Source organism: Bubalus bubalis, chromosome 7, assembly GCF_019923935.1.
Source record: "Bubalus bubalis isolate 160015118507 breed Murrah chromosome 7, NDDB_SH_1, whole genome shotgun sequence".
In the NCBI taxonomy this organism is placed as follows: domain Eukaryota; kingdom Metazoa; phylum Chordata; class Mammalia; order Artiodactyla; family Bovidae; genus Bubalus; species Bubalus bubalis.
The window spans coordinates 24146856-24173414 of NC_059163.1; the positions used below are offsets into that span (position 1 = coordinate 24146856).

General features: G+C 40.7%; 1 protein-coding gene across 1 annotated transcript in view; it reads right to left on the reverse strand.

Annotated features, from left to right (window-relative positions):
* Positions 1-248: 248 nt before the first annotated feature.
* ANXA3 (annexin A3) overlaps positions 249-26559 on the reverse strand; it is a 71242-nt gene continuing 44931 nt past the window's right edge. Inside the window, exons 7-13 of the mRNA XM_006053741.4 lie at positions 24337-24416; positions 18540-18596; positions 18096-18189; positions 15169-15264; positions 10487-10545; positions 8397-8519; positions 249-651 (exon numbers count right to left, since the gene is read on the reverse strand). Coding sequence (XP_006053803.3) covers positions 592-651; positions 8397-8519; positions 10487-10545; positions 15169-15264; positions 18096-18189; positions 18540-18596; positions 24337-24416 — 569 coding nt within the window. The 3' untranslated portion in view covers positions 249-591. The remainder of the gene's footprint in view (positions 652-8396; positions 8520-10486; positions 10546-15168; positions 15265-18095; positions 18190-18539; positions 18597-24336; positions 24417-26559) is intronic.

The following is a 26559-nucleotide window of genomic DNA, read 5'->3' on the forward strand; positions in this document are numbered from 1 at the left end:
CTGAGGGCTAAAATAACTTCTCATGCATTGCCACTCCTTTAGCTTGATCAAACTAGAAAAGGGAGGCCAGGATTACATAGATCTTCATTTTTATTTCTTTCTTAAAGATGAATGTGATTAATAAGACACTAGATAAATTGAAGCAACTACAGCTTTTACAATAAAAACATGTTTTAAAATATCTTTAGTCATTGGTGCCAGGTACCAAACAACGGTGGCAGATGATAAAAACTAACAGACAGATCACCTTTTACATAGGCAACAACTTTTATTACACTGTTTGGCATTGAGTGCTTTAGAACGATACAAAGATTCTCACTTCCAAAGCAGAAATGCAATTTGGGTAGTATTAGCATATCTTTAATTCCATTTAAAAATTTCATTTATAAGTGGCTACATTATGATGAGATGTTCTATGACAATAATCACTTTTTGTGGTTGTTATTATTATGGAACAATGAGAATTTCTGTTAAAAACAGGTTATTGTGGACACTTGCTTGTACTTGTAAATACCGTGAAAAAGGAGAAAGCAGAGCTGAGGAAAATGCCCATTGTGGAAGCAGGCAGCCTTTGGAAAGGATGTTCTTGACTCAGTCATCTCCTCCACAGATCTTTAAGAGTGTGATCTCATAGTCTCCAGAAGTATCCGACTGCAAGGAACAGGACAGGCGGAGAGAAGGAGACACAGCGTAAATAATGAGGGGACCATGGATGAATCGAATCCCACAGCACTAGGGGAGTCACCAGCATGGGAAGCCCATGACCTGTACCATTTAGTAACATACATCTGCAATTCCATCATCCAGTCATATCTGTGGGAAATCGCGTTTCGGCCTAGCATCTTCTTCACAATATATAATACTTAAATTCTGCGTGATATATTGTGGTTAAATGTCAACTCGGGTTTTTTTTAAAAAAGAAGAGTACCTCAATTACATAATATTACATAAGCTTTATTTTCTCACCAAACTTTTTAAAAAATATGATTTTATTATATTTATATTAATACTTATCAAACAGTTGCTCTTCTAAAGGTTAACTACTTTAATCCTTACTGTGTGGTAGGTACCGTAACTATCTCCATTTAACTAAGAAGTAAAATGAGAAAGACAGAGGTTAGGATATGTATCCCAGATTATATAGATAATAAGCACAGAATCGGAATTCAGAGCCAGTTAACCTGGCTGCTTAACCCCATTCTATACTTCCTGACTTAAGAAAGTAAAATGAGCTACCTTCCTATAAAGTATGTTTCCCAGTTCCTCTCTCCTAGGATAGCCAAAAAAGATCTTGGTTCAGAAAATATACCATGTGTATGCTGTGCTCAGTCGCTCATTTGTGTCCAACTCTTTGTGACCCCATGGACTGTAGCCCACCAGACTTCTCTGTCCATGGAATTCTCCAGGCAAGAATACTGGAGTGGATTGCCATTTCCTATTCCAGGGGATCTTCCCTGCCCAGGGATCAAACCCGTGCCTCCTGCGTCTCCTGCATTGGCAAGCAGATTCTTTACCACTGAGCCATCAGGGAGACTGAGGCTTAAAGTACGAGTTGCCATGTTTGTTATGTAAAAGAGGCAAAATGTTTGCATAGCATCTGTGATAAAACTTGGCTTTTGACCAAGATTGCTTAAAATCCTCACATTATTCTTATTTGATTCAAGGCAACTTCTTATCACTTAAAATTTATATTGTAGTAAGGTAGAGGAAGCAATGAAGAAGGGTCACTTAGAGAAGAGACTAAGCATTGCTTTCATAATAAGACACAACAAGCCTTAATACACATTCTTCTGTTTTATATAAATTTTAGTTTTTAAGTCTTGCTTTGCCCTGTATAATGATCTCTTGAATCACTGACAAGTCAGCAATGCTCTGGCTTTGTATTAAAACCGCTCCCTCTAGCCATCTCTGATCAAAGTTGTAAACAAGTATTAGGGGTTCTATTAGTTAGCTGAGAAAATACATCAAAGTAGTTTAAAACAGAACTAAACATAAAATTTTGATCCACTGTGGACAATAAATGTTCATCCTTTTCTCCTATCTTTATTCTGTTGTCTTGCAGGAAAATAGCTATTCTTTTTAAAAAGATTTTTTTTTTTGATGTGGACCACTTTTAAAGTCTTTACTGAATTTGTTACAATATTGTTTCTATCTTACCTTTTGTTTTTTTGGCCACCAGGCATGTGAAATCTTAGCTACCTCATCAGCGATCAAACTCAAATCCTCTATATTGGAAGGCGAAGTCCTTTATATGGATAAACAATTTTATTTTATGGAGTTTTAGAAATTGTTATCCCAAAATATCAATGTATTTTCAAAACATTTAGACATAATTTACAGCTTCCTAATTAGGCCATATTAATTGTTCTTAAGAAACTGTTTCTGTTGGCCTATTTTTAACAGTGGTACCAGTGGTTCCCTCCTCTCCCAATCTTTTTCCATTCTGACCACAACAAATCTATTCTAGGCTCTCATCTCTTGTCATTAGTCTCCTTGGATTCTCAATGCGTATTTTCCAAGGTGTTAATGCTTCTTGTTTTGGGAAATGGGTTCAGTGACCGTTACACCCATTAAGCAAGTAGCCCTTTCTTATCCTGTAAATAGTTCCGACTTTTCTTCCTTCCTCTCTGCCATCTCCACTTCTGTCTTCTTTGTAGACTCATCCTCCACTCTTTAGCCAGTCACTGCTGCCGCTGCTGCTAAGTCACTTCAGTCGTGTCCGACTCTGTGTGACCCCACAGACGGCAGCCCATTAAGCTCCCCCGTCCTTGGGATTCTCCAGGCAAGAACACTGGAGTGGGTTGCCATTTCCTTCTCCAGTGGATGAAAGTGAAAAGTGAAGGTGAAGTCGCTGAGTCGTGTCCGACTCAGCGACCCCATGGACTGCAGCCTACCAGGCTCCTCCATCCATGGGATTTTCCCGGCAAGAGTACTGGAGTGGGGTGCCATTGCCTTCTCCTCAGTCACTGCTAGTAATGCTTAAATCCCAATTCATCACTTAAAATTTGTATTACATTTTCTCTTAATCTATATTTTCTCCCTAGAGAATTTGCATGCATGTCCAAAGATTCAGTGACATAATTATTTCTGAAAATATATCCCATACCACTAGCTACAACTTGCCCTCTCTATTTGCACGTTTTGAAGTGTCAGTTACAAATGGTAACTTGCCATGGGCATTTGCCATCTACCTCTGCACATGCTGCTGCAGCTGCTGACCTTCAACATCCCCTGGAGGAAGTTCAGGGTGGAGGTCAGGAATGAGCCACTGTGCTCTGGGAAAACTAGCAGAACAGGTCTTCAGACAGACATTTTTAGGAACTGGTTTTATGAACCCAATCCTTGCATTTCCTCATATCTAGAAAATCACAAAATCCCTTCATGGTGACATCAGTTCCTCATGACTAGCAGAAAACCTTTTGTAAAATAAGCGCTTGATTCCATGAACTCTCCTTTAACCAAAATCACATATATATTGGCCTTCCCCACCTCCACCTCTTTGGAGTAGTTCCCCAGAGCTGTCTGAAGTGAGATTCCCTGGGCTGCAGTCCTCATTTTGCCCCAAATAAAACATAACTCGCAACTCTGATGTTGTGCATTTGTTTTTAACTTGACAAAAGACATCTCGAACTTAACATGTGGAACTTTCTCCCTGACTCCCCCCAAAGGGAAAACAAAAAAGAAAAACCACTGAAAACCTGATCTACTTGTAAAGAAAGAAGCGTGTGTGCTAAATCACTTCAGTTGTGTCTGACTCTTTGTGATCCTATGGACGTACAGGTTCCTCTGTCCACAGGATTCTCCAGGCAAGAATACTTGAGAGGGTTGCCATGCCCTCCTCCAGGGGATCTTCCCGACTCAGGGATCGAACCCGCGTCTCCTGCAGCTTCTGCACTACAGGTGGATTCTTTACCGCTGAGCCACCTGGGAAGCCCCAGACACCTGGGAGTCATCCTCAACTCTTTCTCCTTTCTTTTCACAACTTGATGTCATATTGAGTCATTTGAAGTTTTAACTCCTATCTTTTGAGTCTTTGCTTTTTCCTCTCTTTGTATTAGCAGTAGCTCTGCATCACTATTTTGAATCAGAGCTACTCTAATATGACTAATACAGTAACCCATCACGCCACATGCCTTCTATCTTATGTCCAATTCATTCTCCATAGTCACAAGATCTTTTCTAAACGTACTTCTGGTCATGACACTATGTGCTTACAATTTAAACACTTCAATGGCTTCCCACCACTCTTAAGCAAAAGACAAATCTTTAAACATTGCCCAAAAGGCCCTGCATGATCCGATTCCTCCAGCCTCATTTTTCATTAACTTTCTTCCACTATGAGGTCTTTTCAATCATGATTCCTTTTGTTAGAATGCTCTGCTGAATTCTGACCCCCACAACCTTTGCCTTGTTAAGTATAATCATTTTCAGATCTGAATCAAAACCTTCCTGTAGGTCAAACCCTCCGGTTATGTGATCTTACAGCACAATCTCTTTCCTTTACATCGAACATGGCTGTAATTTTACATTTATTTCTAATTCCATAAGGGTAGAAAACTTTTTCTCTTTACTTATAATTGTTACCCTGAGCCTGGCATATAATATAGTTTCAGTAAGTATTTTAAATTGAATGAATGGAATACCAGTTTCCTGTTCTCAAGGCTCTCTTTCAACTGAATGGATCTTGCCACTGAGATTGTATTTTTCCATATTCCCAAAGTAGGCTCCTAATTAATCAAGCACCTTATTAATACTTATCTTTCTGCTGCTGCTGCTAAGTTGCTTCAGTTGTGTCCGACTTTGTGTGACACCGTAGATGGCAGTCCACCAGGCTCCCCCATCCCTGGGATTCTCCAGGCAAGAACACTGGAGTGGGTACTTATTCTTCTACTTCTCATCAAACATATGTTTCTAGAGCACTCACCTTTCAGACTCTGTTGACCAGCATAGCACCAGGCTCCTAAGGCACCCAACACATGCTTATTAACCTGAAAGGTAAGCTTCAGACTCACTTTCCTAAGAAATGTGCTGTGTGCTAAGTCGCTTCAGTTGTGTTTGACTCTTTGTGACCATACAGACTGTAGCCCGCCAGGCTCCTCTGTCCATGGAATTCTCCAGGCAAGAGTGCTGGGAGTCGGTTGCCATACCCTCCTCCTGGGGATCTTCCCGACCCAGGGATGGAACCTGTATCTCTTATGTCTCCTGTGCATGTGCAGGCGGGGTCTTTACCCCTAGCTCCACCTGGAACTCATGTACCGATGGAAGAGACATGGGTTCAATCTCTCGGTCAGGAAAATCCCCTAGAGTAGGAAATGGAAACAGATTCCAGTATTCTTGCCTGGAAAATTCCATGGACAGAGGAACCTGGCAGGCTTCAGTCCGTGGGGCTGCAAAGAACTGAACACAGTTGAGCGACTAAGCGCACACACAGCCCACCTGGGAAGATTCTCTATCTAATCCCAAACATCTTTTACTCTCAATTCCTCTATTACTCCTCTATACCCCACATCTAATATTTCATTTTATGCTGTTTCACATTATTTTGTCAGCCTACTTTATCCTTTTTTAAAATTTCTTTGCACTTACAATCTCACATTTTAGCAAGTAGTACCAATATGAAATATGATTATTATCTCGAAATTGCTTTATTTATGTCCACCTCAAGTTTACATATAAATTAGGAACTAACTGAGGGTAGCTACTACGTTTTCCCTTAAAGACTCTGGAATCAAGTTATTTTTTAGATAGATACTTAATTTGTTGATCAAGAAAATCTACGCAAAACTAATTTCATCCAATTTTTTAAAATGTCTTAGTATTAAGAGACACACATTTGTTTTTCACCTACTTTCTTCCTCTTCTCCTCTCCAATCATCACCTGAGAAAGGTGTTAATGAGCAGAGAAATGTCTAAATTAAAGGCAGAAGGAAGAGGAAGACAGAAGCCAAGGCAGGAATGATAGACAAAAAGATTCTATTCACAATATTGAAAACGTAATGAAATTACTTAATAATCTACGTTAGGCAACAGAAATGAAGAAACCTAAGATAATTTTAAATTACACACTGAACTCTTCAGCAATGGATTTTTCTTTTCTATCAAGACACACATTGCTTACATGTTTTCTAATACAATAAGCCTCAATTACCCAGGCCATCTGGAGAGGGAGAGCTAGGAGTTAATTGAATTTTCTGGTTTGCCAAGGGTGAACCAAAGGACCTCTTCATGTTTCAACCTTGTTACTGGAAATCTTTATAAAATGTATGTGTCTCCTTTTCTGCCTTGGTAAGTACAATTTAGTTAACATTATTGTATCTTCCTCTGTTGATTGAAACTATTGTAATGTGTCAGAATCGATTCAAATTGCATTGAGCGTGAGCAGCGGATGAAATCTGTGCTAAGCCCCAGGCGCAACCGGACAGTTGCCTTTTTGAATAAATTTTCTTTTTCAACTTAAGCATGTATCTTTTCCTGCAAAGGTTTAGTACAAAAACAGCAGCTCTCATTAAAAAAAAAATGATTTTGATGAGCAAATATAGTTGACTAATTGAGGTGCAGTGGAAGTCAGTTGATAATATTTACCAGAATTCCCTGTCCTTGGAGATGGTGAAGGACAGGGAAGCCTGGTGTGCTGCAGTCCATGGGGTCACAGAGAGCTGGACATGACTAGCAACTGAGCAACAATCAAAATTACAGGTGTATTGACATCTGTCTCAGCACTCCTACCTACTATTGGGCACTCATCCTTCAGATACACTTGTACCTGATGAAATCACATATGTGTATTGCAGTGTTGTTTAGAATAGCAAGAAACTTGAAACATCTGTTGATGTGGTAGGTACAAATATACAAGTAATGGAATGATATGCAGCTGTTAACAAGAATGAGAAAGCTTCCTAGCAACCTAAATGTCCATCCACAAAGGAATGGATAAAGAAGATATGGTACATACATACATACAATGGAATATTACCCAGCCATTAAAAAGAATGAAATAATGTCATTTGCAGCAACATGGTAGACTTAGAGAGTGTCATACTGAGTGAAGTAAGTCAGACAAAGAAGGAGAAATATTGTAAGACATCCCTTATATGTGGAATCTAAAAAGAAATGATACAAATGAACTTACTTACAAAACAGAAAGAGATTCACAGTCTTAGAGAATGAACTTATGGCTGCCAGCAGGTGGAAGGGTGGAGGGAAGGGACAGTTAGGGAGTTTAGGATGGACATGTACACACTGCTGTATTTAAAATGAATAACCAACAAGGACCATTGTACAGCACATGGAACTCTGCTCAATGCTATGTGGCCGTCTGGACAGGAGGGAAACTTGGGGGAGAATGGATACATGTATATGTATGGTTGAGTTCCTTCACTGTTCACCTGAAACCATCACAACATTGTTTATCAATCGGCTATACTCCAATGCAAAATAAAAAGGTAAAAAAAAAAAAAGAATGAGAAAGCTTCCTTCCTGAAATGCAAAGAACCCCAAAGTGCAGAATCATGTTATCTTTTGTGTAAAACAAAGAGGAAATGTAAAATATATCCTTTTGTTCTACTGCCAGAAAGAATAACTGAAATAAAACAGTGCAGTATAAGAAAACAGATAAGCAATTTGTATATGCAGTTCACAAAAGAAGAAAAATCAGTGGCCACTAAACCTGAAAAAAATAAAATGTTGAGTGCCTTTTATGTACCTAGGATTTTAGAGCTGAAAAATAATTACTATCTTTAAGAAATACTTTGTCACTCTTTTTTTGAGGTTTCTTTCTTTTTCCTTAATCTTTAGGTTGGAATAGAATTGCTTTACAATGGTGTGTTAAGTTTCTGCTGTACAAAACATGAATCAGCCATCTGTGTACACATACACCCTTCCTCTGAAAAGTCCCTCCCAGCCACCCCCATGCCATCCATCTGGGTCATCACAGAGCATCAAGCTGAGCTCCATGTGCTACACAGCAGCTTCCCACTGGCTGTTTCACCCAAAGAAGTGTCTATATGTCAATGCTACTCTCTCAATTTGTCCCACCCTCTCCTTCCCTCCTGGTGTCCACAAATCCATTCTCTACCTCTGTACCTCTACTCCTGCCCTGAAAATAGGTTCAGCAGCACCATTTTTCTAGATTCCATATTTGTGCATTAATACATGACACTTGTTTTTCTCTTTCTGACTTACTCCACTCTGTACGACAGACTCTAGATTCATCCACATCACCACTGACTCAAATTCACTCCTTTTTATGGCTGACAAATAATTCAGAAAACACATTTACACACTGCCAAGGAGAGAGGAACCTAAATCATGAATTTCCATGTTTTGAGAATTATAAGGGAAAGATGATGGGTAGAGAGAGGCAAGATATGTTTTGCTATTTTTAAGAAGAGACTTACTTTAATTGCTGAATACAGGGAGTAGCCAGAAAGCTTCTTAAACTCTGCTCGAATGTCCAGAAGGTCAATTTCTGATCTGGAAACCATTATTCGGTTCAGAGTAAACTCATCAGTTCCGGCACCCTGTTAAGAAATGCAAGTGTCCACGAGACCAATCTCATTGCTCACAAAACAACACATGGATATTCATCAGACACTGATATGGTACACAGACTATTCAACCACAGTGACTCTCCTCTCATTTTTCATCAAACATCCTCATTCATTTATTCAAGAAACATTTTCTGCCACTGCATTGCTAAATGCTGAAAACAGAGATGAGATGCCCCTGTTAAGCTTTCAGTTTTGTAAAGGATACAGGTGAGAAAATGGGCCATTACAATAAAATCTGACATATGGGAAGTATTGGGTACTATGGGAGCATATGTTAGGGAGGCCTACCATATGCTAATCAAGGATTAGTAAAGGACTGTTTGAGAAAGTGGGATTTAAGCTGGGGCCTAAATAGTCAGCCAGGAGAAGAAGGAATGGAGTTCTTATGCAGAGGAAAAAAAAAAGTTTCAATATAAGATACAGCATACATGATGCTTTAGGGCAAGAAATAATACCACATTTAAGGATACATAAGTAATAAGAAGGAACAGCAAGGAGTATATCTGGAAAGGCCAGACCTTATAAACCATGAAATGAAATTCTGACTTCATCCTGAGTGTGAAGAACTATTTGCAGTCTGTTAAAAATGAGTGTGTTGAGATCAGATCAGATTTGTAGTTTCAGAAGGTTCCTTTGAAAGCAGCAGTATGAAGAGTGGATTTCAGGAAAAGAGTAGGATGAAGATGACAGAATAAGACTGGAAGCTTTGAGATCCATCCAGAAGTGATTATATAACCGAGAGAGAGATGGAGAGAGAGAAAGAGATGTTGATGGCCTGATCTACAATAATGGTAGCAGGGATGGAGAAAATTGATAAGATTTAAGAGATGCTCATAAAGGTAAACTGACAAATCTTAATGATGTTTGAGAAGAAAGAGGGAAAGAGAAGTGTAGAATTTCTAGCTGAGCAGTTAGGTGGACATTGACACCATTCATTTATTCGTTCAACAAATGCTTACTGAGCACAACAAATGCTTACAGAACACACACTTTCATGGAGTTCTCGCTGATGGAGGTGGACAGGAAGGACAGTAAGTTAGTGGTACTGAGAACGATGGGGTGGAGTGTGAGTGAAAGGAAGTCAATTGACCTGGGTAGACAGGGAAGACCTCTCTCAGGAGGACGCATGAGCTGAGACCTCAGAGATCAGAAGGAGGCAACCATAGATAGATATGGAGGAGAGACACACAAGGCAGAGAGCATGACAAATGCCAAGACCCTGACATGGGTAGACGCTTGGAGTAATCAAGAAACAGAAAGAAAGCTGATGTGGCTAAGCCGTAGAGAACAAGGCTGGGGAGGAAAGGTATAATTTCAGTGAGTTAGGCAAGGCTAGTTCCTATCAGTGTTATCCACTGAGATGACTGAAGGCAGGATGCAGAGCAAGACTGGGATGGGAGGTGATGAAAGTGCTGTTTACTGTGGACGCAGCTTTGAAAGGGCACGTGGACTTTCTACAGGAAATGTCCAGGAAGAAACTGAAGTCAGCATCTTATGCATGCCAGGCTCACTATGAGGGTCTGAAGATATAAACAAGAAAGGACTGAAGAGATTCACAGAGTTCCCCACCCAGAAGTGACAGCAGACTAGAAAACACAGGGTTTCTACATCCTGAAAGGTGGCTAGCTCAGTGTGGTTTAAGTAAGGCAGCTTGAGAGGCCACTGGATCACGTTTGAGGGCTGTTATCCTGAAACCAATCAACTGCCCACATTACTGTGAAGTGGGAGAAATAATTTAGTCAGCACTTCAGCGCACCTACCTCTGTAATGATTAAGAAACTCATTATCAACCTATGAGCCAAATTAGCAGACAGATTAGCTACAAAAGAGAACTCTATCAAAATGGAAAAGAAACAGGAAATGCCATCAATATTAAGTAATATTTTTACATTTTCCTTGAGGGAAGCTAAGAATATAAATGAAATTTCCAGACCAACCTTCAAAGCTCGGTACAGTCTTTCAGCTAAAAAGGCAGGCGTGTTCCTTGCACAACGAACTGTTACAAAAAAGCCAAGTAATGTTCAGTTTAATTTAATAGAAATTGAGTTAATCTATAGTAATACATTTTTTTAAAAGATTCTTTTTGGGTAACCATACCATTCTCCTCCTCCCCACTCCTAGCTTTTCTTTAGAATGAAAGAATGAATGAATGCTTAACCTGAATTTTGAAGCCTTATAATGTCATATTTGCATAGAACTTTAACACAGTAATTATCCTTAGCCACAGGGAAAATAAAATTACCTGCCAAAGATACTCCCACAGTAGCTGACTCATTTCCAGATCCCAGACACACCAACACCTACGCTTACATTTGATAATTCCCTAGGGTGTACCGCTGCTCCATTTCTAACATCTTTGACTACTGATGAATAGCTTGGGTCTAAAGATTGCAGAGATGTTGCTCCAAATAACTCATTAGGTAAATAGGGGCACTGGAGCTCAGCTTAAAAGCAATTTTTCCAACAGAAAGATTTTTTTCTTAAGTGACTGAATTAGAATTTATAGACTGATTAATTACATTTTAACCAGTGCGTGTAATCTAAATTCAGTCATTAAAAAAAAAACACTAAAATTGTTCAATTCTTTATTTTGAAATAATGAGTAAAGCAGAAATAATAATAATAATAAATAACTGCAAAAACATGAGCAAATGAATTATCCTTTAAAGTGAAAGTAGCCAGGACTAGAAAAGTCTGTAGGGAATAAGGCTGTTTATTGCAACACAATTACTTGTATCATCTTAAATTTGATCTCTAGGTAGAAAGCTAACCAAAAGTGAATGAATTTTATAATGAATTTTGGAGATCAGAACAAGAACAGTGGCTTTCTCATAGTGCCTTTCAGACTCTTTTAAGGAAAGTGAAAAGACCTTTTGTGTCTGTGTCTTAAGGGAAACAGAGAAATGTATTAGGAACACGGAATCTGGGACAAACATGATAACAGCTACAGATTTGAAACTGTCTGAGAAGAAATCAAGGATGTGAATTGGTATTACCTATATTTTCCTAAAACTTACATTCAGCAAGCCTTAATCATTCGATTAAGAGTTTTTGTGCCTGCTTTTATCCTATTAACTCTTTCAATCATCTTGCTCCCCACAGACTAAATGCAGGGGATCCTTTCTTTCCATAATCCTTTATCCTCTCCTTCGCTTTATGGTCTTAACTACCAGATTTGTTCCTCATGTCTGAATATTTGGGGAAGTGGTAGCATATACAATATAAGGAAACCTGCTTTAAGACTCAACCCCAGGAGGGAAACTCGGGGAAATTCCAAAGAATCAGGGAGTCCACTGAAGTTCGTTATGATGATCAAGAGTTCATGGTTGCCTGCTTCTTACCATCTGTGTTCTTTTGACCAAACTTTCTCAGGCCTTCCCCTGACCCCTGTCACAGGCCCCTGAATGCTCGCTTGGTCCCCAGACTGACCAAGTACCAAAATGCCAACATGCCTCCTTTTCAGCTTGTCCTAAGAATGGGCTGATGTGGTGAGACACACTTCCTGTCAACCCCCAATGATCCTGCCTCCTTGCTTGTCCAACTTCTTTAAAAATTTCTGCTAGGGCTTTCCTGATGGTCCAGTGGTTAAGAATCCATGTACCAATGGAGGGGACACGGGTTCAATCCCTGGGTCTGGGGAGATCCCACATGCTGTGTCATGACTACTGAGCCCACAAGCTATAACTACTGAAGCCCGCACACCCTAGAGTTCTTGCTCCAGAAGAAACAGCACCTCAATGATAAGCCCACACACCACAACTAAAGAATAGCCCCCCTTGCCACAACTAGAGAAAAGCCCACACAGCAACGAAGACCCAGCACAGCGAAAAATCAATCTTAAAAAAAAAAAAAAAAAAGGCTTCTGTTAAGATCTGTTTATCTCTTCCCCATAAAAGAAAAGCTTTTTCTGTTTGATTGTCAGACTCCTGTATACATTTCTGAGATTAAACTCTTCTCCCTAATGAAATAGTCTTTTTGAAGAAAGCTTCTTCCTATCTACGTACAGATTTGACAACTAGTGATCTTCCTACCATGCATTTCTAAGATGTTAGAACTCAGATGGTTTTTCATGTCGAAAGCTATGTGTTGACAGTCTATTAGATTCCTTGTATATGAAATAGCCAGGACAGGCAGATCTATTGACACAAAAAGGAAACTGGTGGTTGCAAGGGGTGGGGAGTGACTATCAGTGGGCACAGGGCTTCTTTGAGGGCTGATGGAAAGATCCCAGACTTAGATTCTGGAGACAGCTGCACAATTCTGTGAAACCAGAGAGCACTGAATTGCACACTTCGGGTGAATTTTATGGTACTTGACTTCTATCTCAATAAAGATTTTTTTTTAAATGTATTCCAATGATAGACTGAAATAGAAAATGAAAGTGAGACATATCTTGAACTTTAAATTAGTTAAATTTTAAAGTCTTTCTTTCACTTGATAAAATAACACACACTGTAGCCCAAATTTAGTGCATAATTCAGTATCTATTTCCAAAAATGCCTCTTAGCTCAATGAAGTGAGAATTTGTACATCTTAATAAAGTTTTTCAAATGATACAGCAGGCAAGGTAAAAAGCAGCAAGACTGATGCAAAGGTTAAAAGATGAAATGAAAACAATTAACTGGCTGTATCACTGACACTGGAATATTCTCAGAGCTAAGTATGGAGACTGATCTCTGATTCTTTTTTTTTTTTTTAATTGAAAAAGAAGCTTTTTATTCTTTCTTGGCCTGTCTTCTAGCAAGTCACCTATACACACACACATATGTGCTTGCTAAGATGCTTTAGTTGTGTCCGACTCTGTGCAACCCTATTGATTGTAGCCTACCGGGCTCCTCTGTCCATGGAATTCTTCTCCAGGCAAGAATACTGGAGTGGGTTGCTATGCCCTCCTCCAGGGGGTCTTCTCCACTCAGGGATTGAACTTGTGTCTCTTATGTTCCCTGCATTAGGTGGATCCTTTACCACTAGTGCCACCTGGGAAGCCCATACATATGTGTGTGTGTGTACATATTTTTTAAAAGCAGCATTTGGATCCTATTCTTGGCACTGAAGAGAGGATCAGAAGTTAGTGAAATAACACATGCAGAGGAAATCCTGAGAATAGAGGCCAAACCTTAAGGGAGGGCTTGCTCCCTGGTACTTTTTCTGTAATTTGGAATACTTCACTGTGGACGGGGTGACACACGCAGGTTTCAATCTCTGTTTCCCCAGAAGCACATTGGGGAGGCTGGCTAACATCACAGGCTGCGGAGCCCCAGTGCCTAGGCTGGAACCCCAGCTCCACCGCACTTTCCCTGAGTAACTGGGGAAAGGAACTTAACCTTGGTGCCTCAGGTCTCCTATGGGGATAATAACAGTCCCTCACCCATGGGATTGTCATGAGGCTTAAATGGGTTGATGTTTGCCAAGAGGTTAGCATAATGCCGAGCATGTCGGAAGTGCCTGACGAGTGTTTATTTAAAAAGTACAATTTGAGGCACCTTCCACCCTCCAGAGGTGGTAATTAACATTTGAAAGATGAATCAGAGCCTCACTCTGGAGGTTACCCTTAGATATCAGCTATCTTTATCTCACTGGAGAAGCTATTAATTATTATGATTGATGTTAGATATGACATTTCATTGGTGAAATGATAAGCTGTACAGGTACTCCTACCCTGGCATTAGCAGAGAAGCAAGACCAACAGTCACCAGAAATTGGAGAAGTTTAGGATTCTGAACAATCCTGTGTGCTTATGAGCATTTAGACTAAGTTGCTGGTAAAGAATCCCGCCTACAAGGCAGGAAATACAGGAGACATGGGTTTGATCCCTGGGTCGGGAAGATCCCCTAGAGGATGAAATGGCAACCTAGTCCAGTATTTTTGCCTGAAAAATCCCATGGACAGAGGAGCCTGGAAGGCCACAGACCATGGGGTCACAAAGAGGGGGACACCACTGACTGACTAAGCACTCAGGCACGCTTGACTTGGACTAGAATGGTCACTGAAGCCTGTCTTTGAAGAGTGTCTCATTCCTCTGAATGCATCTTTCTTGCAAGGTGTTCTTTGGGTGCCTAAAAGCACAGACTGCAGAGACCTGATGGAGAAGACAGATCAGCTTACATAACCATGTTTTTGTCTGCTTGTTAATCCACGTGTCTCTCCAGGCACAGATTCAGTCTGTGACTTATTTTCCTTCTGATTCTCCCTGTTCGCACAGCCAACCAGGAGGAGACCTGTAGTTCTGTCCTGAGTTTAATGTTGGGAGGCCACTGACATCTTCCAAAAATAACCAAACATGATTAATTACCATATGGGCTTAGATCTATGCTTTCAACGGGCTCCATAAAAATGCCAGGAGAAGTGTAACATTTTTCTTTCTCAAGGAGTTTATAATCCAAACGTGGTACCAAGATAAACACAAAGTTAAAAGGCAAAGGAAGCCCTAAACAGAGAACATCTTCCTGCATCCATTTCACAATATTTCTTGAGCATAGGTGTGCACCATGGACTGTGCTGAGGGCTCGGGGGAGCATAAAGATGGATCAGTCAGGATTCTGAGATGAAAAGAGTTGATCCTGACACTGATTGAAAACAAGTGCAAAGTACCTCAGTTTATAAGCACTCATGGACTTACCTATGGCCAGCAGTAAGTCTTCAAAATGCCCAGACAATTCTCCTTTTATGCTATCCTCAATGTCCTTCTGGCTGATGTTTCTGTATTCATCAAATGCTGAAAAGCAACATCGCAAAAAATTGAAAGCATCCCAGTTGACACCTGAATATATTTTAGCTTCTGATTTGATATGCAGCACATCATGTTATTAAGTAGCAAGCACAAACACTTCTTTAAACCATCAAAAACTCAGCACAAAAGTTTTTGTTTTTAATTTCTTTTTAAAAATATCATCAACAATAAAACTTGAACTTCATAGGCCATTTTCTTCAATGATTAATCTCTCTCTCTCCTTTCTTCCCTCCCCATCCCAGGCTGTAAGCATTTAAAATAGCCTGAAAGGTTAAATGATAAACAATTTCTCTAGCAAGGTGGGCTAACTTTTAAAAGATAACAGCACCTGGAAACAAGAATGTGGTCATGAGCCAAATATATTTTAAATCTGCTACTGAAATCTTAATTGTGAAGATTTCTTTGTGCTGAATAAATCACTCCCCAAGGCAGCAGAGCCTATTTCATACTTACTGGAAGGCATTGAAAGTTCTTGGTCAATATTTCCCGAAAGCAAAACCTGTACATACATCACCTACCATGGAAGGATACTTCATAAACCAAGTATATTGTTTCCAAGTAAGTTTTGAAAACAGAAAATTTGGAGATCTATGATTGTTTGGTTTTTATTTTTCAAATAAAGACATTAATAAAGCAACTATAATATACTATTACTATTATTTTATAAAAAGGATGAAATTTCAATGTCCAAGTCTCCTCGTTTTCCCACGAACTTGGCGTAAGCATAGTCATGCACTGTGGTGGTTCTCCAGACCAGCACAGGGAAGATACAGTTGGATGTCCACAGGAAGTGGAGTTCTATACTTTTGGGTGCTGTTGCTTCCAGAATGACCCAGGGAGATGTATGAGTGAAGGGTGGGTGCTTAGCAATTCCATGGAATAGCTGGTCTGAGAAAAACAGCTTCCCCACCCCACCCATTTACCTTCATATCAGAAAAAGTTGAATGATAATCCATATTTATGCATTAACAGAGATCACCTGTAATGCCTGGTTTTCCTGGAAAGTGGCTAACTAGGCAAGAAAGGGGCTGGAAGCCGTGATTTAGGATCTGCCATCAGCAGGAACACTCCTCTCTGCTTTCAGCCCAGAGGGCAGCTCCTCTTTCCTCCCTGCCAAACCGACCCTGTCACACACTCATTTCACATGCTAGCAGGTAGTGCTCAAAATCCTCCAAGCTAGGCTTTGACGGTACACCAACTGAGAACTTCCAGATGTACAAGCTGATTTAGAAAAGGCAGAGGAACCAAAGATCAAATGGCTAACATCTGCTGGATCACAGAAAAAGCAAGGTAATTCCAGAAAAACATCTACTTCATTGACGACGCTAAAGTCTTTAACTGTCTGGGTCACAACAAACTGGAAAATTCTTCAAGAGATGGGAATACCAGATCACCTTACCTGCCTCCTAAGAAATCTGTATGCAGGTCAAGAAGCAACAGTCAGAACCAGACATGGAAAAATGGACTGGTTCCAAATTGGGAAAGGAGTACATCAAGGCTTTATATTATCACCCTGCTTATTTAACTTATATGCAGAGTACATCATGCAAAATGCTGGGCTGGATGAAGCACAAGCTGGAATCAAGATTGCCAGGAAAAATATCAATAACCTCAGATATGCAGATGACACCACTGTTATGGCAGAAAGCGAAGAGGAACTAAACAGCCTCTTGATGAAGATGAAAGAGGAGAAGGAAAAATCTGGCTTAAAACTCAGCATTCAAAAACTGAAGATCTTGGCATCCAGTCCCATCACTTCAGGGCAAATAGATGGGGAAACAATGGAAACAGTGACAGACTTTATTTTCTTGGGCTCTAAAATCATTGCAGATGGTGACTGCAGCCATGAAATTAAAAGACTTTGCTCCTTGGAAGAAAAGCTATGACAAACCAAGATAGCATATTAAAAAGCAGAGGCTTTGCTAACAAAGGTCCATCTAGCCAAAGCTATGGTTTTTCCAGTAGTCATGTATGGATGTGAGAGCTGGACAATAAAAAAGGCTGAGCACTGAAGAACTGATGCTTTAGAACTGCGGTGTTGGAGAAGACTTTTGAGAGTCCCTTGGACTGCAAGGAGATCAAACCAGTCAATCCTAAAGGAAGTCAGTCCTGAATATTCATTGGAAGGACTGATGCTGAAGCTGAAGCTCCAATACTTTGGCCACTTGATGCAAAGAACTGATTTATTGGAAAAGACCCTGATGCTGGGCAAGATTGAAGGCAGGAGGAGAAGGGGACGACAGAGGATGAGATGGCTGGATGACATCACCGACTCAATGGACATGAGTTTGAGCAAGCTCCAGGAGATGGTGAAGGACAGGGAAGTCTGGCATGCTGCAGTCCAAAGAGTTGCAAAGAGTTGGACACAACTGAGTGACTGAACAACAACACTAGGGAGTAAAGAACCTGCCTGCAATGCAGGTGACACAGGAAATGTGGCTTTGATCCCTGGATCAGGAGGATCCCTTTGGAGGAGGAAATGGCAACCCACTCCAGTATTCTTGCCTGGAAAATCCGATGGACAGAAGAACCTGTCGGGCTACAGTCCGTGGGATTGCAAAGAGTTGGACACGGCCGAGTGACTAAACACACACAGGTGATCTACTCAGCTCTGAGGGTAAAACCTGAGTAGTGTTGATTCTCCCTTGAGTTGGAGCATAGCTTCCCCAGGTCATTTCCTGATATGTCTGTACATAAAAATGGGACCGCCTTCACCATTTTTAACTTCATTTTCCAGAATTATGTATATTAAACCCTGAAGTACTCGCAAAAACAACGCAGAGAAAAAAAAAAAAGATTGCAACGTGAGTCCATACTCAGTTTCAATTGAGGAAAGCTCCTTAGACACAGGACGTCGGTGAAGGCATCTTCATCCGTGCCCCATCTCTTTTCACCAGCATTATAGAGAATCTGTTGGACAAGAGAGAAGACGTAAATGTTAGTACGGACCGAATTCTGCCTCTTTTTGAGGAGGTGGGATGAGAAGAGGGGTAAGTTTATTTTATAGGTCACTGAGGTTTTTGATAAGCCATGTCTCTCACTTCTAGCAGAAAAATCTGACAGTTGAAGTGGCAGAAACCAGGGGAATAATAACCAGCACTGGGGAAGGCATAAAGATGGAGCTAAGGTATCGCTGGGCTTCAGGCTTCTCCTTCAGACAGAAAAGAAGAGAGCACGGCCCCAGCTGATGCTGGAGATATTAGAAGGCAGGCAGGAGGGAGGAGAGTTCAAGGAGATGTTTTCTCTGCTCTGTTACTGACCTGAGCATCCTTTCTGGCCAGCTGCTCATCCACTTTTAGACTCTCATCTCTTCTGCCCTAATCAGAGAAGATAAAAATGAAGGCAGTCTTTTTAAAGATAAATATTCCATCATTTGGCATTTGAACCCACGGGGCCTCTTAGAACTGTTTCTTCCAGTGAGGACCACACGGCCCAAAAGAATTGAGCACTCACAGCTCTCTTTCTGGCCCTGCCACTGACTAGCCGTGAAATCTGCAGCAAATCCCTTCAGTCTTCTGAGCACGAGTTTCCTTTTCTGGAAACTCAAGGTCTTCAGGGAATCATAAGACAAGCCACACCTTGGGAGAAAATGTATGCAAACACATATCTGATACAGGACTTGTATCTAAAATACATAGAAGCTCTTAAAACTCGACAAAAAGAGAACAACCCAATTAAAAATGGGCAAAGTATCTGAATAGATATCAGACCCACAGATGGCGAGAAAGTGCATGAAAAGATGCTAAACAACATCTCTCTCTCTCTGTCCTGTCTGACTCTTTGTGACCCCTTGGACTGTAGCCCACCAGACTCCTCTGTCTGTGTGATTTCCCAGGCAAGAATACTGGAGTGGGTTGCCATTTCCTTCTCCAGGGGATCTTTCCGACCCAGGGATCGAACACAGGTCTCCTGCATTGGTAGGTGAATTCTTTACCACTGAGCCACCTGGGAAGCCCACAGTGAAATAGCACTCAGTGATGAAAAAAAAAAAAAAAAAAAGGAAATGTGTTATTAAGCCATGAAAGGATGCAGTCTGAAAAGCCTATACACTGTATTTTTTCAACTATAGGACCATCTGGAAAAGGCAAAACTATAGAGATAAAAAGATCACTGGTTACCAGAGGTTCAGAGGGAGAAAGAGAGGGACGAATGGCTGAAGCACAGAAGATTTTTAGGGCAGTAAAACTATTCCACATGATTCTGTAATGGTGGACGCAAGGCATTAAACATTTGTCCAAACCCATAGGACGAATAATGCAGAGTGAATCCTAACGTAAAGTACAGACCGTAGTTAATAACGTGTCAGTTCATTCATTCATCATGTAATCATCATCTAATTCATTTATCATTTAATTCATTCATCAGCTATAACCAATGTACCACGCTAACGCAAGATGTGTGCGAGGAGGAGGCCTGTGGGAGGTTTCTGTAGCTTCTGCTGCATTTTTCTGGAGATCTAAAACTGCTCTAAAAATAAAGTCTATTAAAATAAACCCCAAACTCAAAGATTCCCCACTAACTCTACTGTTGAAGGCTCTGTGGCTAAGTGTGTGTGCTTGCACATAAATAATTCAGGACATTATAGAAGATGGAAGATGGAGAAGGAAAGAGGATTGCCTGAATTATTTTGCAAATTACAGGTGAATGAAACTTTTGGCTATAATACTTTAAAAAATGCATTTGTTCTAAACTAGTGGCTACCAATCGGAGAAGGCAATGGCACCCCACTCCAGTACTCTTGCCTGGAAAATCCCATGGATGGAGGAGCCTGGCAGGCTGCAGTCCATGTGGTTGCTAGAGTCGGACATGACTGAGCCACTTCACTTTCACTTTTCACTTTCATGCATTGGAGAAGGAAATGGCAACCCACTCCAGTGTTCATGCCTGGAGAATCCCAGGGATGGGGGAGCCCGGTGGGCTGCTGTCTATGGGGTCACATAGAGCTGGACACGACTGAAGTGACTTAGCAATAGCGGTAGCAGGGGCTACCAATGGGGAAAGGGAAGCAAGCAGGGGCATTATAGGGTTAGGGGAATAAGAGATATAAATTATTAGGTATAAAATAAGCTATAAGGATACACTGCACAACACAGGAAATAAAGTCAATATTTTATGATAACTATAAATGGAGTTCAGTCAGTTCAGTCGCTCAGTCATGTCCGACTCTTTGCGACCCCATGGACTGCAGCACGCCAGGCCTCCCTGTCCATCACCAGCTCCCAGAGCTTGCTCAAACTCATGTCCATCAAGTTGGTGATGCCATTCGATCATTTTATCCTCTGTCGTCTCCTTCTCCTCTTGCCTTCAATCTTGCCCAGCATGAGAGTCTTTTCCAAGGAGTCAGTGCTTCGCATCAGGTGGCCAAAGTATTGGAGTTTCAGCTTCAGCATCAGTCCTTCCAATGAATATTCAGGACTGATTTCCTTTAGGATTGACTGGTTGGATCTCCTTGCAGTCCAAGTGACTCTCAAGAGTCGTCTCCAACACCACAGTTGAAAAGCATCAATTCAGCAATTATGCTTCAGTATAAATAAATAATAAACAAAAATTAAAAATATATATATTTATGCCTATTTACAAATATTAGGTCTTTGTATGTCTGCCTGACTTTTGCATGATTTCTTTTCTCTGTTGCTTCCAGTGCTGCTGCTACTCTGCTCCAACTAGCCTTCTCTGGTTTGCTGCTTTCTTGTTTTCCTTTCATCATTCACTCTGTTCCAATAATAAAAGTGTTGATGATCATTGGCATTAATTCCAATAAGCTGCCACCACCATGTATCAATGACTTTCTCTGCTGTTATTTATACTTTTTCTCTCTGTGTATTTTCACAGCAGCCTCTGTGGTTGGTAATACTATTATTTTAATTTTACAGATGTGAAATGAAGGCTTTAAGGCTTGAGTCAAAGTAACTTGTCTAAGTACATAGAGCTGGTAGGCAGCAGAGTAGGAGGAAGGTCCAGGCCTGATTCTGAAACCCTGTCCCGGAGCCCTGCTCTCCACTGCCTCCTGTGGGTGTGTGTGCTCACCACACATACAAGTAGATGTACACTTATGAATACTGACCTGTGGGACTATATGTTTGTAACGATGTCTCATCAACTTGGATTTATAGATTCAAACTTCATAATGAGGATAAATTGTTCCCTAGTGGCATGATGACAAGTGTTGCCTCGACCCTCAGGCTGGGACAGTGATCGGGATTTTCCTACACATTAAGGGGTGTGTAAATCAGCTGAAAGAGGCTGTTGAGATAGGGCTTAAGTCATTTCCTCTCTTGCACATGTGAATGCATGCACGCTAAGTTGCTTCAGCTGTGTCCAACTCTTTGTGCCCCTTTGGGCTATAGCCAGCCAAACGTCTCTGTCCGAGGGATTTTCCAGGCAAGAATACGGGAGTGGGTTGCCATCTCCTCCTCCAGGGGATGTTCCCAAGCCAGAGATCAAACCTGCATCTCCTACATCTCCTGCATTGGCAGGTGGGTTCTTTACCACTAGCGCCACCTGGGAAGCCTCTCTTACACACATCTATGACTGTATCTCCTCCCTGACCTTCAGTTCAGTTCAGTCCCTCAGTCACGTCCCACTCTTTGCAACCCCATGGACTGCAGCATGCAAGGCTTCCCTGTCCACCACCAACTCCTGGAGCTTACTCAAACGCATGTCCATTGAGTCAGCGATGCCATCCAACCATCTCAGCCTCTGTCATCCCCTTCTCCTCCCACCTTCAATCTTTACCTGCATCAGGGTCTTTTAACAATGAGTCAGTTCTTTGCATCAGATGGCCAAAGTATTGGAGTTTCAGCTTCAGCATCAGTCCTTCCAATGAATATTCAGGACTGATTTTCTTTAGGATGGACTGGTTGGATCTCCTTGCTGTCCAAGAGACTCTCAACAGTCTTCTCCAACACCACAGTTCAAAAGCATCAATTCTTTGGTGCTCAGCTTTCTTTATAGTCCAATTCTCACATCTATACATGACTACTGGAAAAACCATAACTTTGACTAGACAGACCTTTGTCGACAAAATAATATCTCTGCTTTTTAATATGCTGTTTGGCTTGTCAAAGCTTTACTTCCAAGGAGCAAGTGTCTTTCAATTTCATGGCTGCAGTCACCATCTGCAGTGATTCTGGAGCCCAAGAAAATAAAGTCTCTCACTGTTTCCATTGCTTCCCCATCTATTTGCCATGAAGTGATGGGACCAGATCCCATGATCTTAGTTTTCTGAATGTTGACTTTAAGCCAACTTTTTCACTCTCCTCTTTCACTTTCATCAAGAGGCTCTTTAGTTCTTCTTCACTTTCTGCCATAAGGGTGTTTCCGTTTGCATATCTGAGGTTATTGATATTTCTCCCAGCAATCTTGATTCCAGCTTGTGCTTCATCCAGCCTGGCATTTCCCATGATGTACTCTGCATATCAGTTAAATAAACAGGGTGACAATCTACAGCCTTGATGTACTCCTTTCCCAATTTGGAACCAGTCCATTGTTCCATTTCCAATTCTAACTGTTGCTTCTTGACCTGCATACAGATTTCTCAGGAGGCAGGTAAGGTAGTCTGGTATTCCCATCACTTGAAGAATTTTGCACAGTTTGTTATGATCCACACAGTCAAAGGCTTTGGCATAGTCAATAAAGCAGAAGTAGATATTTTTCTGGAACTCTCTTGCTTTTTCCATGATCCAGTGGATGCTGGCAATTTGGTCTCTGGTTCCTCTGCCTTTTCCAAAACCAGCTTGAACATCTGGAAGTTCTCAGTTCACGCACTGTTGAAGCCTGGCTTGGAGACTTTTGAGCATTGCATTGCTAACGTGTGAGATGAGTGCAATTGTGCGGTAGTTTGAACATTCTTTGGCATTGCCTTTATTTGAGACTCGAATGAAAACTGACCTTTTCCAGTCCTGTGGCCACTGCTGAGTTTTCCAAATTTGCTGGCATATGGAGTGCAGCACTTTCACAGCATCATATTTTCAGACTTGAAATAGCTCAACTGGAATTCCATCACCTCCACTAGCTTTGTTCGTAGTGATGCTTCCTAGGGCCAACTTGATTTCACATTCCAAGATGTCTGGCTCTAGGTTAGTGATCACACCATCATGGTTTTCTGGGTCATGAAGATCTTTTTTGTATAATTCTTCTGTGTATTCTTGCCACCTCTTTTTAATATCTTCTGTTTCTGTTAGGCCCATACCATTTCTGCCCTTTATTGTGCTTGACCTTACCACCTTTTTTATAAGGCCATGAGCATCCTAAAAAGAGACAGCAAGGTGTGGCCACATTTTGGTCATATGGTGATGAATGGTTTATCGGCTCTTCCACAGAGGGCAAGGATGAAGTTGCAGAAAGTCACTTTTTAAGTCCTGAGACTGATATACAACTTCTCCAAAGGTAATTCTCAATTATGCTTCCCACTTTATTTAAATGCTACCAAAAGTTATATATTCTTTGGAGTTCAGTAGAAAATCAGCATGTTCTTAAAAATGGAGACACTTACAATGGAAATAAATGATTTTTCTTCTAGATGAACTTGTGTGTGTGTTTAGTTGCTCAGCTGTGTCCAACTCTTCAAGACCCCATGGACTGTAGCCTGCCTTACTCCTCTGTCCACGGGATTCTCCAGGCAAGAATACTGGAGTGGGTTCCCATCCCCTCCTCCAGGGGATCTTCCTGACTCAGGAATTGAACCTAGGTCTCCCATATTGCAGGCAGATTCTTTACTATCTGAGTCACCAGGGAAACCCAGATGAACTTACAGAATATTTTCTAATGTATTACAAACCCTGATCAAAATACATTTAATCCATATACTGATCAAAACAATATTTTTTGGCTACTCATTATGTTATACTTTTATGATGGACTCATTATGTTATACTTTTATGATGGTAGTTAAATATTATGCTGCATGGTGGTGATGCAAATGTAAAATGAACAAATCATTTCATAAGGAAAATTGCAATCTCACTGTCTCAGTTTGGTTGTTTGAAAACTTCCTAAAAATCATTATTGAGCATGCATCTTATTGGGGAAAATGAAAAATGAAAAATAAAAACTTACATTTGCCAAAATCAACAGAGCTTTCCGGAAATCACCAGATGTTTCAGAACTAATCTCATCTCCAAGACTCTTCTTGTACGCTGAAACCAGATAAGAATGAAACTAAACCTTGATAAGCTAAAAATATTATTTTAAAACAGAAAAGCTTAAATGTCAACATTGGCAAGGAATGAGTACCTGATAAAATAAATCTTGCTACTGCTTCCTTTCTTAATCTTTTAGTGCTCTTCTGCAATAGATAAATTCTTCTTATAACTATTACTATAGTGTGTGGTGTGGTAGTAGCACAGAACAGAAAGAAAAAAAAGGCTGCCATTCTGGATCAAATCATGGTTCATTTCATCTGACTATGGTACTAAGAAATGTATAGTGAGAAAGCTAGGGTGGCTAAGCTATTAGTTTGATTTCCAGTTTCTATTACATCTTTCTTCCATAGGACTAGAAACCTGGCCTTAAGCAAGACATAGTACACAGAGCTTCTAGACCACATTCTCAGCTCTCCTCTTGGCATGAAATGTAGGCAGACCTTTAGGACACTGCTGGGAAATCTCCTTAGTGATGGCTCATGTCCATCTTCGTGCCTTCCTCCATCCTACTCCTTGGTGTGTAGACTGATTGCTGGAGCTCAGGCAGCCATCTTGGTCTGTGAAGAACTACCTCTGAGTGATGGCATAAAAATAAGCAGGAAGGGGTCTGGGTTCCTGAAAGTTCTGAGGAGCTATCACACCAGTCCTAGAATTGCTTATGTCCACACTTCTATATATGAAAGAAATCAATGTTCACCTTACTTAAGCCACTGTTATTTTTGCTGTATTGAACCTATCTCTAATCTTAATGCATACAGCTAGGTTGCTTTATTTGATAGCTCTCAAAAGTAAGAAAGCTACCCTAAAACATACTGTTTTTACGTAACAAATGCCAACTGTGTGTTCACATATGTTAATAGCCCCTTTTACATAGCCTGTGATGTGCAGTGTTCAATGCATCTCAAAACTCTGTTCTGTTCCATCCACGGGGTAGCATTTCTCTTGGAGCCACCTGTACACCTGGATGCAGCTGACACCATGGGGCTATCTGAACTGCCTGCCTCATTCTCAAGGACTCTATAAATCAGTCATATGAATACTTGTCCTTTTAAATCAGTAAAGGACAACTATAGAAAGTGATATGAGGACTTCCCTGGTGGCCCAGTGGTTAAGAATCCACCCGCCACTGCAGGGGACATGGGTTTGATTCATGGTCCAGAAAGATCCTACATGCCGAGGGGCAACTAAGTTGCAGGGTGCTGCAGCCACTGACCCCACGATCTACAGCCCATGAGCTGCAACAAGTGAAGTCACTGCAATGAGAAGCCCATGCCCTGCCACTAGAGAAAGCCCGAGTGCAGCAGCAAAGACCAAGCGGAGCCAAAAACAAATTTAAAAAAAGAAAATGATTTGAGATCATCTAATCTTAAGAACTGTGTTGAGACAAAAATTTTTTCAGTATGATTTTAGTAAATCTCTTTTATGAAATCTATAATTTTCCAGAGCAATTCAAGTAAACAAAATCCACTATAAATACAGATTATTTATCTAAGTAATATTAACATTTAGTAGGCATCATTTTCCCTGACACTCATATATTATTGTTACATCTATCCTTCACTCTTGGAAAAAAATTTTTAATTTAAAAATATCAAACCTAAGGATGATGCTCTGATTTGTTAGAATTTGGAGAAGTATTTTATAATATTAGAATTATCTAGATGGGTCTCATGTAATCTCCCACACCTCCTTTTTACTCCAGGTATTTTTTGCAGGAAATTAGACTAAAAATATGAAAATTTTTTCCATGAAAGTTGAAAACTACTTTATGCATTTTGGGGCACAGTAGGGTACAGAAAAACAAATACACTGTCTTAATAATGCAGAAGTTAGAGCTCTTGATTCCTGATTCAGTGTTCTCTCATGCACCACTGACTTTAAAATATTGGGAAGAGTTCAGAATTTAGATCTCTGTTCATTGAAGTGTTATTGTATCATTGTACTGTACAAGCTACTCCATATACCTGGTCCCTTTATGAGGGCCATGTTGACAGTTCGTCTGATGGATTTCTAATACATAGGTCACTGTTTCACATTATATGACACCATCGCTCTCACTACAGCTGACTGCAACAGGGCTGGCCTCTGACTAGAGGTAGCCAGCAGCCTACCAGGTGACCTGGTGGGAGAACTCTGC